General features: G+C 41.8%; 1 protein-coding gene across 1 annotated transcript in view; it reads left to right on the top strand.

Moving 5' to 3' along the window:
* Positions 1 to 16085, top strand: part of slc24a3 (solute carrier family 24 member 3) — a gene marked incomplete at its 3' end in the record, with an annotated part of 71922 nt that overhangs the window by 25447 nt on the left and 30390 nt on the right. Inside the window, exon 2 of the mRNA XM_080782313.1 lies at positions 1664 to 1792. Within this exon, the coding sequence (XP_080638439.1) occupies positions 1664 to 1792 (129 nt within the window). The remainder of the gene's footprint in view (positions 1 to 1663; positions 1793 to 16085) is intronic.

The raw sequence follows: 16085 nt of genomic DNA, 5'->3' as shown, positions 1-16085 counted from the left end.
CGTCATTTGTCGCTGTGTCTCCTTCCTTCTCTCCATTGTTCTCTCCTCTGCTAAAATTGTCTCTCAGCACCTTCTGTCTCTGCCTCCGCTGTTTCCCCCCTCCTCTCCTCTCCCCTCCTCTCCTCTCTTCCCCTCTCCCCTCATCTCCTCCATCACGTTGCAGGAGTCTGAAGCGTTTCATATTTCTCTGTGTGGATAAATATATCCAGTCCTCTGCTGAGGCTATTTTTAGTCGGGCCTCAGCACGGCCGTCAGTCAAGAACCCACATCCCCATCGCGCGGTGGTGGAAGAAATGAGGGGAGGGTTGGAGCTGGGGGAGGGGGGGATACGGTGACCCAGATGACAATGAGCAAGCACTCTGCCCCACAGACCACCCAGCCTATATATGTTATACTGGGTTACAATCCACACATCACATTAGTGCAGTATAAGAAAAGGATACAGTGATCATTTTCTCCTTTAGACTACAAAGGCAGAGAGAAAGACCTTGCTAGCTCTCTCTCTCTCTCTCAAACACAGTCACACACACACACACACACACACACACACACACACACACACACACACACACACACACACACACACACACACACACACACACACACACACACACACACACACACACACAGTCACACACAAACATCACAAACAATTATGTAAAAAGTGCTATGTCTCATCTTCCTCCTGCCTTTTGTTTGTCAGAGTAAATTCAGGACTCACATTTACAAGGAAACGAGGAGTGTCAACTAGGATCATAGTTTGTGCTGTCTGCCACCTGCCTGCTTGTACCGGGTCGATGGGCATATAGGGAGACACACACTTATCCATTGGTATTTGTGTCACTTTAGTTGGTGGAGGCTCACCCAGACATGTCCACAATCATGCAGGAAAAGGAAGGAACATCCACACACTTGTTTTTAGAGCTCCATGGACTTACTTTATTTAATTGGAGGCTGTACATACACACATCTTTCTCTCTCTCACACACACACACACACACACACACACACACACACACACACACACACGCGCGCACACACACACACACACACACACACACACACACACACACACACACACACACACACACACACACACACACACACACACACATGGGCATACATAAATGGCCTAGTTGTGTGCTGTGTATGTGCTGAGTTCTGCAAGTTCAGTACATTATCAGGCTGACACCTTCACTGACTAGACTGTGAACAACTTATTCTACATACTGTATATCATATCATGCACACATTTACTTATGTATAGGAACCTTATCTCAGAGTTTCCAGGATTTGAGAACCAGTCATACATTTGCAGTACTCCACAGTAGGTCTACACAGGATCATACCTAAGAACAACTGCACTACCTCTGCATAAGTACCATGCATGGAATAATTATGCACAATGCATATTAATTTACCTGTGATGGTTTACAGTTATAATGCAGTACTTAATGCCAAAGCCCAGATACAGTAAGGGTGTAAAATTGTTATTATTGCAGTGATTACAATAATTTACTTTGGTTTAATTTATTGTATTTGACATGGACAGCACAGTAACAACATTGGAGCAACATTCAATTCTGTACAAGCACCGAATGCATTGCAATGTCTGTAGCAAAATGTTACTCGAAACTAATCAGTCTCTCTCTGTGTGTTTCAGGCTATGACGTGTTCAGCCCCTTGCATAAGGAGGTGGGGGAGGAGGCGCGATGGGAAGGACGTCATCTCCTGCAAGTGAGCTACGATAATGAATCAGAGGTCGTCATGTCTAAAAACTGCACCGAACCAGGTGAGTGCATTTGCGTGATGCTTAATTCCTACTTTGTCACGTGAAACGACTGTGTCGCTTGATGAAATCACACACTATACTTCTGGTAAGGGCAGCTGAAGGCATAATACTGTAGAAGGCTACTGAAATGACAGATTTGGAAGCGTGCGCGCGCGCACACACACACACACACGCACACACGTGACATGACATTTTAATACCTAAAATAAAGAAGAAATTAAATGAATCAACAATGCATCAAAAGTAATCAAGAAAATAGACTGTAAGAACTGGTCAAACATTGGCCAAATTGTTACATAATAATAAGAAAGAGGCAAAAAAAAGAAAATAGCTGATCTACAAGCTCACAACACCTCGCAAAGCGAGCCGATGTGAGCTTGTAACTCCTACATTTCAAGTGCTTATCAGGGTGGTGGTGGTCAGTTCAAATATGATTATGTTTGGGGGTCGCAGCATACAAATGGGGTGGAAAATGAGAAAGCAAAGAGAGAGAGAGAGAACAGGAGGGAGGCAAACCCTGGGATGAATCACAAGCAGAGAACAGAGACGTCTCCCAGTTAGGAGATGTTGTTGTGCTGCTGGCTGGCCCAGAACTCGTCTGTATTGGAACAACTTGTGTTTGCTTTCTCTTCGGGCGGGCGTTTGTGTGTTGTGTGTTGTGTGTGTGTGTGTGTGTGTGTGTGTGTGTGTGTGTGTGTGTGTGTGTGTGTGTGTGTGTGTGTGTGTGTGTGTGTGTGTGTGTGTGTGTGTGTGTGTACTTACTATTTTCCATAAGAGATCCCGGGGATTTACAAGGCTGACGTCCTGCCAAGCTTCCTCTTGATCTCACTGTAAACGCACCACCCACCAATCACACACCGCACAAATCCAATAGTATACATGCTTCAGTGCTTGTAATGTACATGTACAAACATACACATATAATAGACACAGTGATGTGGAAAACATTCTTGCAGATGGACACACATACTGTACAAACATGCATGTACTGTACATTGTACAGTGTATTCATGACTTGGTAGGATAGCATGATTACAGACGCAAGGGGCTCCCACTTCTCTGCAACTTCAAGCTGGTCAGATGAAAGCAGGAATGACTGCCTGTGAAGCCCAACTTATATGATGTTGCACATCTCGTGTCTCGCAGTGAAAATAGTCTACGTATACAACCTCGAATCACTTGGTACGCAAGTGTGTGTGTGTGTGTGTGTGTGTGTGTGTGTGTGTGTGTGTGTGTGTGTGTGTGTGTGTGTGTGTGTGCGTGTGTGTGTGTGTGTGTGTGTGTGTGTGTGTGTGTGTGTGTGTGTGCGTGTGCGCGTTTGTGGTTATATTTAGACTGCATAGTGTTGACTGTTTATGTTTAATCAGCCATTATCTCACTAATTACTTTAATAGGCTTGTTCCTGCCTTTCCTCCATTTATTTCATCAGTTCTCTTTCCCTTTCTCTCGGTATCTGTCTGTCTCTCACTCTCATTTAAATGACTAAAACCTTTATCTACATGCATGTTTCGATTCCTGGCTTGAGACCAGCCTCAAATCAATGTATGTGTGACGAAGTGTTAATCAATAATTCAGCTTCTTGACCATTGACTGCCAATTGGGCCATAAGTCAGATAAATGCATCGGTGATGTAAGAATGTCAGAACAGGTCAGCTCCATATATGGAGATCTAAGGGTGTGAGGTTTGAGGTCAGACGTGGAGTTGCTGGCCACTAATGAGGGAGGAACTATAGGCTGTCCTCGTCTAAATCAATTCTTAGTCGACTAATAATCATAGGAATTGGTTGACATTTGTTTTTTATCAACAAAGATGTATATTATGTCTGCTTTACAGTAATACATTTATAAATCACATCACATAAAACCTCTCAGAAAATATGCTAATTTGTCTCCAAGCATGCAAGATAATTTGTTCAAAATAAATCAAAAATGTATGTACAGTAATCAGAATTGATTATAAACACCCCCTATAGCCCCGTGCCTTTTCATAATCACAAGCAATCCCAAAACAATTACTGTCATCAGGTTGGTTAGTCGTAATTGCATATTTCCTCAGCAGAAAGGGGGGGGGGGGGGTTAGCACAGACTTCACAATACTGTTTATGGAACGCACTCTTTAATTTATCTTGTTGAGATGTTGCGCCCAACGCCCATATGAGTTGATCAGCAAAATAATAAGTCTATCAATGTCAGGCATTTATAGAGAATGTATGTATTCTAAGCTCTTGTCTGAAGAATCAGAGTATACCTATAGCAACTTTCCCCACTCTGTTTAACATTTTTGTGGTAGTTTAACATTATGCTATTTTTCAAAAATAGCAGACCTACAAGCTCGTAGCGTGCCACTCGGTGGCGCGCTATGAGCTTGTAGATCTGCTATTTTGCAATAGCTAAATTATAACATACTGTTTAAAACACCAAAAGGGGTTCCCCACTTCCCGCCCAAAATGGGTTAATCAAGATGACACTCCCTTATACTGTTGGGATATTATATGGTTTGCTATCCAGCTTATCGGGATTTCTTCATTCTCATAGTTGGGAGTACCCTTACTGTCTGACGTGAAGGTACACAATGTGAAAGAAATGGTTGGGAAGATGAGAATAAATGTTTCCCTGGCCGGCCATAATACTTCTGAAGCTGGTGGAATGATACAAAACTCACTATTCAGTGATTCTCAGACGTTTTCATGTCAATGTCAAATTATATATATTTGGTCGCCGACCCCATATAAAGATTTGAGTTAAAAATGTTTGTTTAAAATATAAATATAAAAAGATTTGCTAAATTGTTGAATATTTTTCAAAACATAGCAGATCTATATGCGCTATGAGCTTGTATGATCTGCTATTTTTTAGATCGTGAAATTACCTTCACTGCTGAGTTTTTCACTAACCTTTGAAGAATCACCCGGTCGCCAATGTATAGGACCGTTTCACGAAAATCCGCCTTAAAATAGTCCAATCGCTTGTCACCGTGCTCGTACCATCGAGTTGAAGTTGATTCTGGCTGCTTACTTGTGCAATCAGCTTCTGGCAACTACTAAGGGAATCCTTAATAGTTGCCAGAAGCTGCTTGCACAAATATTTAGAATAAAGATTTGAATCTACTGCTGATTATGTTAAAGATTCCTGCTGGTTATCGTCTTAGTATTTCCTCAATAGCATGGCCATATTGTATCAGAACCTATACGTACAGTAGGTGCAGTAGAGGGAGACTTATCATAGCGATAGTTTCAGGTGAAGTAGACAAAGTTTTAAGTTACTGTAGTTGCTTTCCTAATAGCTGCGTTAGTTGACTGACACGACATATCCCGCTGCCTTGGTTATACTGGAGCACAACCTTCTGCAGGGTCAAATAGAATTTACAGTCCAACTTTAACTTCCTGTGTTTCACTTCATTTCAGACAATACATTTTCATTAGATAGTAGCATACAATCAGTCTAATATCTGTAAGCGGTTTGTTGAGGATCAATTAACAAAAAATATATATATAAACTTTTAAACAGATGAAGTACAGTACAGTCATAGACAATTTGTTGGATATCTAGTTCAGGTTATTGAAACAATTAATATTGTATAGCTATCAATTAGCTGAATAATCAGATCTCATTACAACTGGTCAGTGATAGTCAGGGCTTAAGCAGTTAGCACATCAGATGCAGGCAAAGAAATCAAGTGTGGGACTGACTGGGTACGTTCCTGGTTCTCTGCAGCGTTATCGCTGTCTTGTATTATATTATATGTACAGTAGCAATCGTTGCTCCTTGGAAATGTTTAATTTGGAAATAAGATGACATAAGATGAACCTTCGCAGAGGTTGTGGTTTTGAATCCACCGTGGTTCATCCAGCTTTGTCGAGCGTCTATATACGAACACGATTGGCCTGTGTTTGGGGGAGGGAACCGGGGCGGGGTGGGTGATATCACTGCATCTACTGTAGGCCTACGGCTGGGGCAGCACCTGTCATCAGATCAGAGTAGGACCAACACTCTATGTCCTCTCGGTGGGGGCTCCTAGCTGGCAGGTCAGGCAGGTCATACAGCAGTGACAACACACAAATGTGTGTGGGGAAGAATCAATTGGAATCATGACTAAATTGGGGGGGAAAAGAGTTTAAAAAAAGAAGAAAAAGCTAAAAGCAAAAGAGATGAACTTAAAGATACACAAAAGGGGTTCAGGGAGAAATGGTTATAGTGTATAAAGGTTCTGACACAGTAGCGATCTCCACATTTTCTTGTGGTCATGTTTACCTAATCACTTGTGGGCAGCTGAGTCGAATCTCCTCAAATCCCGCCTCTCCCACGTCATCAGCTGATCAACTAGCTAACCGCAGAGACAGGGACTCCTTCATTTAGCCTTGATATATTTAGGCTGCTTCACTATGTTGTTTTCAGCATATTAATTCCCTACTTCGTCATACTGCAGTGTCACACACAAGTAGACAAAATAGCAGATCTACAAGCTTTTTTTTAATCCTGAAAAGTAACAGTCTTGCACATTACCGGTATGAGATTTCCACCAGACAGCATTGATATCTTCATTGCATACTGCATGTTTTAAATCAACAAATTGTATTTTCACATAATAACTTTGAATTGACCTAGTGAATATGTAGTGTACTGTATGTATAAGCTACAAATAGTTAGATTGAATAACTGTTAACAACATTGTGCTTCATAAATAATATCTAAGCTGAATATTAGAACACTATATTGACCAATAATTATATGATTTATGTCATCAAGAAATCACTTGAATGTCATAAATCATATAAATCATAATAGATATAATGACAGAATGACTCTGTTGAACAAGTTTGTTAAATCATTTCATGTTGACGTACTGTATAATTGAAAGTATGTATGGTTTTGTTCATAGCTGTGCAGAGCGATAGAACTGTACAAAGCTGTGATAATATATGGTCATTATACCTCAGCTACGGTATATCAATTTGTGATTTGAGCATCCCATTTTAAAAAACAAACATAACCACACACTAGTGAGTTGATGTGCATGTGAGCGCATGAACACACGCACACACGCTTACTCATCATTTATTTCTGTTTATAAAATATGAACAAGACAAGGTCTTGGGTACATTGGGTGCATTCACAAACACACACACACACACACACGCGCACACACACACACACACACACACACACACACACACACACACACACACACACACACACACACACACACACACAGATTTGGATATTAAAATCTTTGTGGAAGTGTGGGATTTAATTCTTCTAACATTTTCACCGTAGTATAAATGCCAGATATGCTTTCGTTCAGTTTAAGTATATTCCAAGTCCATGCATGCTTTATTCCATATTATCCCAACACTTCTCCTTTATGTGTAAGCAGGAGACCGGCAAACTTGGCCATCACTTGCCTATAAGACTACATTTCATTTTACCATACATCCAAAGCCTTTAATACAAATATTGCACCTGACCCAATACTTGCTATACTTGGATCAGTGGTACGGTAGAAACAACACTGCTGGCCAAGTGCTTTTATTTCATATTTATTTATTTCATTTCAGTTATGGTTTTACATGATTATATTCATTTTACATATTTACATATTCCATATCAGAAAAGAAAAGGAGCAGGAAGAAGATAAATCTTATTTATACCTGCCCCTATCAAAATAAAAAAAATAAAACATCTAATCCTAACCCTAACCCTCACCCTAACCTTAAAAAAAGAGAACAACAAGACGAAATAACATAGAGCTCAACAAGAGAACAAACAAAAACAACGCTGAGGGAACAAAATAACACTTATCTAACCTTCTAGTTCATATTTTATAATTTTTTCCTTTTTAAACACTTTCTTAAACTGAAACACTGTTGTACAACTCTTCAACTCCTGGTTTTGTGAATTCCATAACTTTATACCTGTAACAGAAGTGCACATTTGTTTTAGTGTAGTCCGGGCGAACAGATGTTTAAAATCATGTCTTCTTCTATGGTCCTCATCCTCTGAGCTAAACACAAATGACTTCTGTAACTGTATTGGTAATGATCTGTTTTTCGCTCTGAACACCACCAATAATGTACGTAATTCAACCAAATCTATGATTTTTAAAACACCTGATAACATAAAAAGCCTATTGGTGTGTGCTCTGAAATCTTCTTTATACATGATTCTTAACGCTCTTTTTTGTAACATAATCAAGGGAGTCATATTACTCTTGAATGAGTTAGCTTACAACAGTAGCGGAAGTCAGAGGCTGTAGAGCGTCGCAGTCCCACCCCCTACCAGGGGAGTTGGCTTTGTACGACGCTTATGCAGTCTTTAAATAAATACGTTTTGAAATATCTATGGGAAAAATGCATTGGGAATTATTTCCTGGGCCTGGCGTCGTCATGAAAGGGGGCGGGACTGCAACGATCTATAGGCCTCTGTTCTAGTAGTGGCTCTCTTACTTAATAGTGGCTTAGAGATTTGGTGAGTGTACATCATATGGAGAGACATTTGTAACAAATGTATCAACAAATCTTGAAAATACATGTAAGCCCCTGTTGGATAAGTGGTCAGTCTCTTATCATAAGGTTCGTGCTCCCCATGTACAGTACCTGAGAACATAATATGTTGTTTCCTGTGTATTATATATACTATAAACCTGTACTGTCCTGTTTAATTTTCAGTAATAGTTTCCCTCCTCCATTGTACTTTTTCTTTACCTATCTTTTAATGTGTGCTTGGTGGGAGGGTGTTGGGTAGGAGGCTTTCTACTTTGTGTTAGGTTGCGCACAGGTGGTGAAAAACAACCATGCTGTTTTCGTGCTCCGACGCACCCACCCAGCCAGCCACCCGCCCACATAGCTCCGTAAGGGAGTGGTTGCATCACTCAAAAATAACGTCTCAACCCAGTTTGATATGGGAGGGGAGCTCAAAATGTTTGGGAATAGGGGGTCCTCATGCTCATAGCCTTGTAGAGAGAGCTACAGACCAGAATGGCTCACTGGAGAGAGGGAGAGAGAGCACACCGAAGATGGATGGTCTGTTTCCAACCACTTCTCCCACATTCACATACGCTGTAGGATTATTGTTATTATTAACATTGCTGTAAATGCGTGTGAGAAACTGCTATCGCGTCATATGTGCTACATTTGCGGCAATCAAATTAATTTACGCAATTCCCCCACAGCCCTGCACCGACATTCAGGTCCTGTTATCTCATACTCAGCTTTTCCTTTCTCCTTCTCAGCTATCCTAACTATGTCTCTCCTACACTTTCTCCTTCTCAGCTGTGTGATCTACCTCCCCTACACTGTCTCACTGTCAGACATCCTACATTTCACATTTATAATGGACTGTCCACTCTCCATTGAATAGATAATGTGATGTTCCTCTGCTGATGTTCTTGGTTTTACGTCTTGTCAGAACAGCTAACAAACTACTTATCATTCCTGGTCCCTCAGGTGACGGCCGCAGTACAAATATGACCTTGTCAAATTTACTCCACTGCAAATAAAAAGTAGCTCAGTCAAATTGTTACTCAAGTGAGAAGTACTTTTAGAGGAGCGCCCACATCACAGGGGGCATGCTGATTTTTGGGGGGCCTGTTTTGTTTGTTTGTTTTTTCCCTTGAATAAGACAAACATTAAAAGTCCATAGAACAAACCAAAGTACTTATAATTAACAAATGATGATGTTCTTTTTCTACTAAATTATTGCAATTATGCAAATGAAATGTAATTTAAAAGGTTACGCTCCTACCCTCTCATATTCTCTCCTATCCTCTATCTCTGTGTTCCGCTGTCCTTCTGTACCCTCATTTCTTCTCTCCTGTGGTTGAAGAAGGTTTTTCACCATGTCCCACTCTTTTATAATAGACATGAACAGACAGACAGAGATGGATAGATGCTGTAGGTGGATGGACAAGCACAGTGGCTCCTTTAAGGCCCCTGGGCGAGTGGCCCTGGAGACCTGGTCCTCCATGGCAGCCTGAGGAGGGAGGAAGGACAGAGGACACAGAGACAGTCAGATATGACAGGAGGTCTTCTGAGCATTGAGGATGAGCTTGTGTGTGTGTGTGTGTGTGTGTGTGTGTGTGTGTGTGTGTGTGTGTGTGTGTGTGTGTGTGTGTGTGTGTGTGTGTGTGTGTGTGTGTGTGTGTGTGTGTGTGTGTGTGTGTGTGTGTGTGTGTGTGTTTTTGCCTATCTACTGTGAATGTGTATCCATGTGCATCTTGGTGTGCGTGTTACCATTGTGTGTGTGTGTGTGTGTGTGTGTGTGTGTGTGTGTGTGTGTGTGTGTGTGTGTGCACGTGCGTGTTTACCAAGCTGCGCCCTTCTTGCCTGCAGCCCATCTGTCACTCTAAGGAAGCTCAATAAGCATGTCAGAGACTACAGGCCAGCTGGGAAGGCAGAGATGTGCGTGCGTGTGCGCGCACGTGTGCGTGCATGCATGCAGGGGTGAGTCAACTGATTTCCTGTTCGCCACTTAAATCCTCTGTACAGTAAATTTAACCTGAGTAGGCTCTGTCTGTGCCAGGACTCTACACCACATGTCTTCATCAAAATTAGCCGATCTACAAGCTGTTGTAATCTGATTTCTGAGACAGAAAAGCACGTCAAGAACTAAAACAGGAACATGAAGCTAATTAGTCACACTGACAATCCTTCACATGACACTGAAACTGAGTCTTCCAGATGAAAAGTTTCTATTAGCTTAGAAGGTAGTGAGGAAATAGCACGCTCGCACATCATTAAAAGTACAATAGATGTGCCTTCAAGCCTTTGTTCCTTAACACAAACTTGTAGCATTCAGACAGTCGATATATATTCCCTTGAGGGAGGAGATATTTAACACAAACATGTAGCACTTCTCCACATAATCTGCATGGTGTGGTACAGGATGGCATGGCACCTTTTTCACTCTCTCCACTGCCAACTGACCCTCTCTGGGCTGCAGTACACTGCAACCCCTCTGGTCTCGTCTGGTGTAGTTAGTCTGGGGTAGTAGGCCTACTGTTGTTATTAACCTTGCTGAATGGGTAGATTTACAATTTCAGATACATAGAAAGAAATCACACCTGTGTGAACTGAGTGGTGCAACTCCCCTCTCCCCCCCCCTCCTATCCTCTCTCCTCTCTCCTCTCTCCCTCTCCCACCCTCCTCTCCTCTCCTCTCTCTCTCTCTCTCTCTCTCTCTCTCTCATTAGCAGGCAACAGTGCAGCACTAATACTTTCTCTCTCTCTCTCTCTGTTTCTGGCACAACAGCGTCCCTACTGGTACTCATACTGGTGCACATAGGTGAACAACACATAGGTGAACACGGACATTGCTGTTCCTTGGAGTGGTTGCACCACTCACAAATAGTCATCAAGAATCATACATAAGCTAAGAACCTAACAGTGGAATATCTATATAATGAAACTATGCATATACGCTCTAGAGTGCTATGTCTACATAAAATGCTATGTAAGTTGCATAAGTTGAGCCTTTGCATATGCCTGTAAGAGTTTGGGAGGTGTGGAGCGTTGTCCCGGTGAATGTACTTCCAGCTTCCCTGCGTTGGCTGATCTGAGCACGGGAGAGGGTTTGTAGGGTCTGATCAGACTTGCAAGATAAGGTATAAGATACCTTTGGTTGCTTTGAAGGCCAGCATCTGAGTTTTGTACGGGTAGCGACTGGGAGCCAATGGAGGTAGCGGAGAAGGGGGGGGGGGGGGGGACATTAGGCTGGTTGAAGACCAAGCGAGCTGCGGCAATAAATAGATAAAAGATAATATTGGTATGGCTAGAAAGGTCCTCCTGAGATTTTGCTAGTTGTTTATCCTTGTACAACTATGCTCTTCAGGAGATACAGTATATTGATATTTATAGTTTATCTTCTGTTGTTGTAATCATCATGGAGGAGTGAATCCCAGTCTGCTGCTTACTTGTTCACCTTCAGTCACGGTGTGTTATTGGAGAGTACTATGTGCTAATTGTTCATATTATGAACAATTATTAATGACAAATCTTATTACCCCCCCCCCCCCCCCCCGCACTCACGCACGCACGCACGCACATACAGACAGTAATATAATATAATATAATAAAAGATAACTGAGATTTGTCTCCATTCCAACCCATTTAAATGGTTGGACAAAAGTACTCTGAATTAAGCTGATGGCTCTAACTACCAAGCACCTGTTTAGAAAGAGAAACAGAGCAAAACAAGGCCTGACAGACAGAGCCAGAGGGCTGTCACAAGTTCTAACATGGGTGTTTGTGCATGAGGGCACACATGCTTGATTATTCATCTGCTTGCTCTGGGCTTGTTTGAGACCATGCTGAGGACAACACACTGCTGGGAGCTTCTAACATCTCAACCACATGGTCTAACATCTCAACCACATGGAACATCCAGTTTTCAGGGACAGTTCAACTAATGTTTGCCGCTGCCTTGATTGAGTTACTTTTATTTCTTCTTTCTCTTCTGCACTGCAATTGATTTTGACTTCTTCTGTTTTATGCATCCTGTTGCCATTGTATGACTGTGATTCGTTTGGTTGATGTTCTGTTTAATAGCACATTGAATTGCCTTGTTGAATTGTGCTATACAAATACAATTTCCTTGCCTAATTAACTAACGTGTGTTATAACTTTCCATACAGTAATGGAAAGAAAGAAAGAGAAAGAAAAAAAAAAAAAAAAAAACGGTTTGAACTTTGAACTTTCTCATTATGTGGATTACAAAACTAATTTTGGCGTGGTCAGAGCATATTTCAAGCCTAGCCCTTAAATCAAAATGTGTTTCCCATGTCATCCAGCTGATTTTGTTTGAGCAGCACATAACTAATATGAGGATTTTAGTTGATTGTATGTCCTCTGACATTAAGCAACATGTTACGTTTAATTATCATCTTTATTTGCCGTTGGTCATTGTCAGCATTCCGTTCTGACTGATGAATTTTGATTGATGAGATTTTGATGGACTACTAGAGACAAAAGTGACAACTGTCTGAAGGGTTGAGCAAAAGCTCTAGAGACAACACTGCAAGGTTGATGATCAACTGTTGTGTGCGATACCGTTATATTTGGCCAAGTGCGCGCGTGCGTGCGTGCGTGCGTGCGTGCACGCACACTAGCGCACGCACGCACGCACGCACACTAGCGCACACACGCACGCTCGCACACACACACACTATATGTTGCTAGCAGCAGACCTTAGATCACAGATATTTAAAGTGTGGGGCCAGGGCCAATTTTGAAAGGATGGATGGATGGATGGAGGGTAGATATAAAAAAATACTTTTTTAAGATGATTGAGCAGTAAGCCTCTTAATGTTTTATATAACTCATTGTGCAGGTTTGTCTTGAGGTGTCCATATGGAACTCATCACTGCCTCATGTATACAACTGGCTTAATTGGCTACAGCCTCATAAGAAGACATTGGTTTTTCTTCATTTTTAAATGCCTTCTTATTTGATTCCATCTACTTCATTATATCCACTTAGATGCTTGCAATATCCTTACTTTACTTTAAAATAAAAAAGTTATTGGAAGGTCATTCTACCTCTCTTCCTCTATCTCTTGTGGCGTCGCTTGTTCGCTCGCACACGATACTGGTTCATGTGTTTGGCCCACCGTGTTCATCTATGGCCTAAATGCATCCCAGAATGCACTCTGTTCCAACCCAGAAGAAGCGGTGAAAAGGCTTCAATGCACTGGGTGAGCAACTCAATGCACTGGGTGAGCAACTCAATGCACTGGATGAGCAACTCAATGCACTGGGTGAGCAACTCAATGCACTGGGTGAGCAACTCAATGCACTGGGTGAGCAACTCAATGCACTGGGTGAGCAACTCAATGCACTGGGTGAGCAACTCAATGCAAGTGGAAGGGAGGGGAATTCTGGTGACGTCTCTATTATTTATAACTCTATGCAAACAGCAGACCACTCTTTACTGCACACGCACCAAACCCCAAGATTACCACATCCTCATAAACCATCATGACATAACCTCTGCTCTTTATCACACAGTAGCTGTAGCCCCGTATTAGCGCTCTGCTTGCTCTGCTAGCGTAACCCAAAATAAATTGCAATATTAATCGTTCAAGGTTTTTTGCTTCAAAACATTTAGAGACGTACAAATATACACTTCTATATAGCCAAAGAACAGAACAGGAATTCATCATAAAGGAGGTAAAAAGGGAAAAGAAACAGGGAAAAAAGGAGTGGTTGGGTGAGGGAAAAAAGGAGTGGTTGGGTGGGGGGGGGGGGGGGGGATTCCGATTTTTTCCAAAATGTTAGCTTTACATTTGCATGTCAAGATATCCTAAGATATTAAGGGCAGAAAACTTTCAGACTTGAGCTTTCAGTCGAATGGGAAGTGCATCTTCAACATAGAACACTTCAGCGGTCACGCGGTCCAAGGCACAGAGAAAAGACTTTTGAAACCTAAATCAATTGGCAATTATCTTTTTTATTTCATTCAATTCAATTGTCTGGTTGCTTTATTACACATTATTCTGTGGTGTGACAAACTGACAATCCACATTTGAGATAGTATTTCTGAATTCAGGGACTTTAAGGTTAGTAACAGTGTGCAGGTGTGCAACTTACTCTTTGAACAGTTTGATATAGCAATGCTGACTAATCAAAAGGGGCCATGGAACTGGGCAACACAACCTACTAGCTCTCTGCAAGCATTGGTATGCTGTATCACATTCCTCAACCCCATGGGGGATGTTTACAGTACATTTCATTTCAAAAAGCCCCCAGTGGAAACAGAGAGCCTGGGCTGACATGACCCACACATTGGGTTCAACACGGACACGCAAGGCAAAGGGAATTAAGCAGAGGGTATGGTGAACAGAATATACTGTGTACACACACACACACACACACACACACACACACACACACACACACACACACACACACACACACACTTGAATTTATTTATTTATTATGCATTTTGATAACTCTGAGTGTGTTTAGGTGTGCGTCATTGGCAATCCAGCAGCACACTGTCAGTGTTGCCAGATTTTGCGTGAAAAATAAGCAAACAGGTCTATGAAAACAAGCCCAAGCAACTACACTTTAGAAACAAGCCCAAAAACATGCAACCCGTAACTACCTATATTTACAAGCAAAGTCGCTTATTATAATAAGCAGACATGGCAACACTGACTGCACACTCATTTGCGCTAACCTGGAAACACGACAAATCTGCCATTGGAAAAAAGAAATTGCCCTACGCAGTGATATCTGGCCATGCTGCCGGCCTGCTTGGACCTGGTCAATAGCGAGGCCCGGACTCATCCATTGATATTTTTTGACACTTTATATGGCAGAGGAGCACCCAGCTCATTTAGAAAGGTGCTCTCCACGGAACACACAACTTTGCCAGGGCTGTGTAAAGGGCCTTGCAAACGGGGAGCGATAAAACGCGCCTAGATCATTTTCAATGAGACCTGCGTTTTTGCTCGGAAAAGTCGCGGTGCGACAACGCAAGCGTATTTACGTGAGTGCAGTCCTGTGAATTTGTTGCACGTGTGCTCGTTATGTGCACACGCCTGCGACTCACCAGACCTGGATTCTGTTTAGCTTTTTTTTACACTTGCGTTGTTGCGCCCCTCTTCAACAGACCTGGAGGAGACCTGTATTGATCCAGGCAACAACGCCTGCGTTCCTCGCTTCACGTTTGCAAGGCCCTTTAGTCCTCAGTTGTGTAACCGCCAGAACCCGAGAAAACTGCAGGGGAAATGCCGGTGGATTAGTGCAATGGCAAAAAAATATGTTTTTCACACTTTTAGAGCATATCCAATCTTGAAAACATGTACATTTTGGTCAAAAGTCCATAATTAATTACTTCCTTTGAACGAAAAGGCGACGCATGAATAAAAATTGTAACATGTCGACAGATTTTCAACCATTTTGGGCCAAGGTGCGCTGCTTTTCTTTTCTACATTTCATTACTCAGTAGGTTTTGACATTTTCTATGTATGAAAGATAAGCTTCTGGCTAAATGTGTATGTTTCATTGTGCTGGGTGTCAAAGTCTGGAGCTCTTTGATGGAGCTGTTGCCCACGCAACCCGACTACAAATAAGCAGTTGAAAATTAATGGATGGATGTACATATCCACATTCATGGATAAACACGACAAAAAGAAAAGTTGATTCATTAGATAGAAAAAAATAAAAATTAAATCACACCCGTGTGAAGTGAGGGGCGCTAATATATTAACATCTAACTCATGTTGATTAGGTGATGTAATGGTGATGTAAAACAAACATGTAAAACAAAATTCTCTTTATTGTTAATGGCATTTAA

This window comes from Protomyctophum bolini (assembly GCF_963924005.1).
Source record: "Protomyctophum bolini genome assembly, chromosome: 14".
Taxonomy (NCBI): Eukaryota; Metazoa; Chordata; class Actinopteri; order Myctophiformes; family Myctophidae; genus Protomyctophum; species Protomyctophum bolini.
The sequence above is the reverse complement of the archived record's forward strand: the minus strand, read 5'-3'. Positions and strand labels throughout refer to the sequence as shown.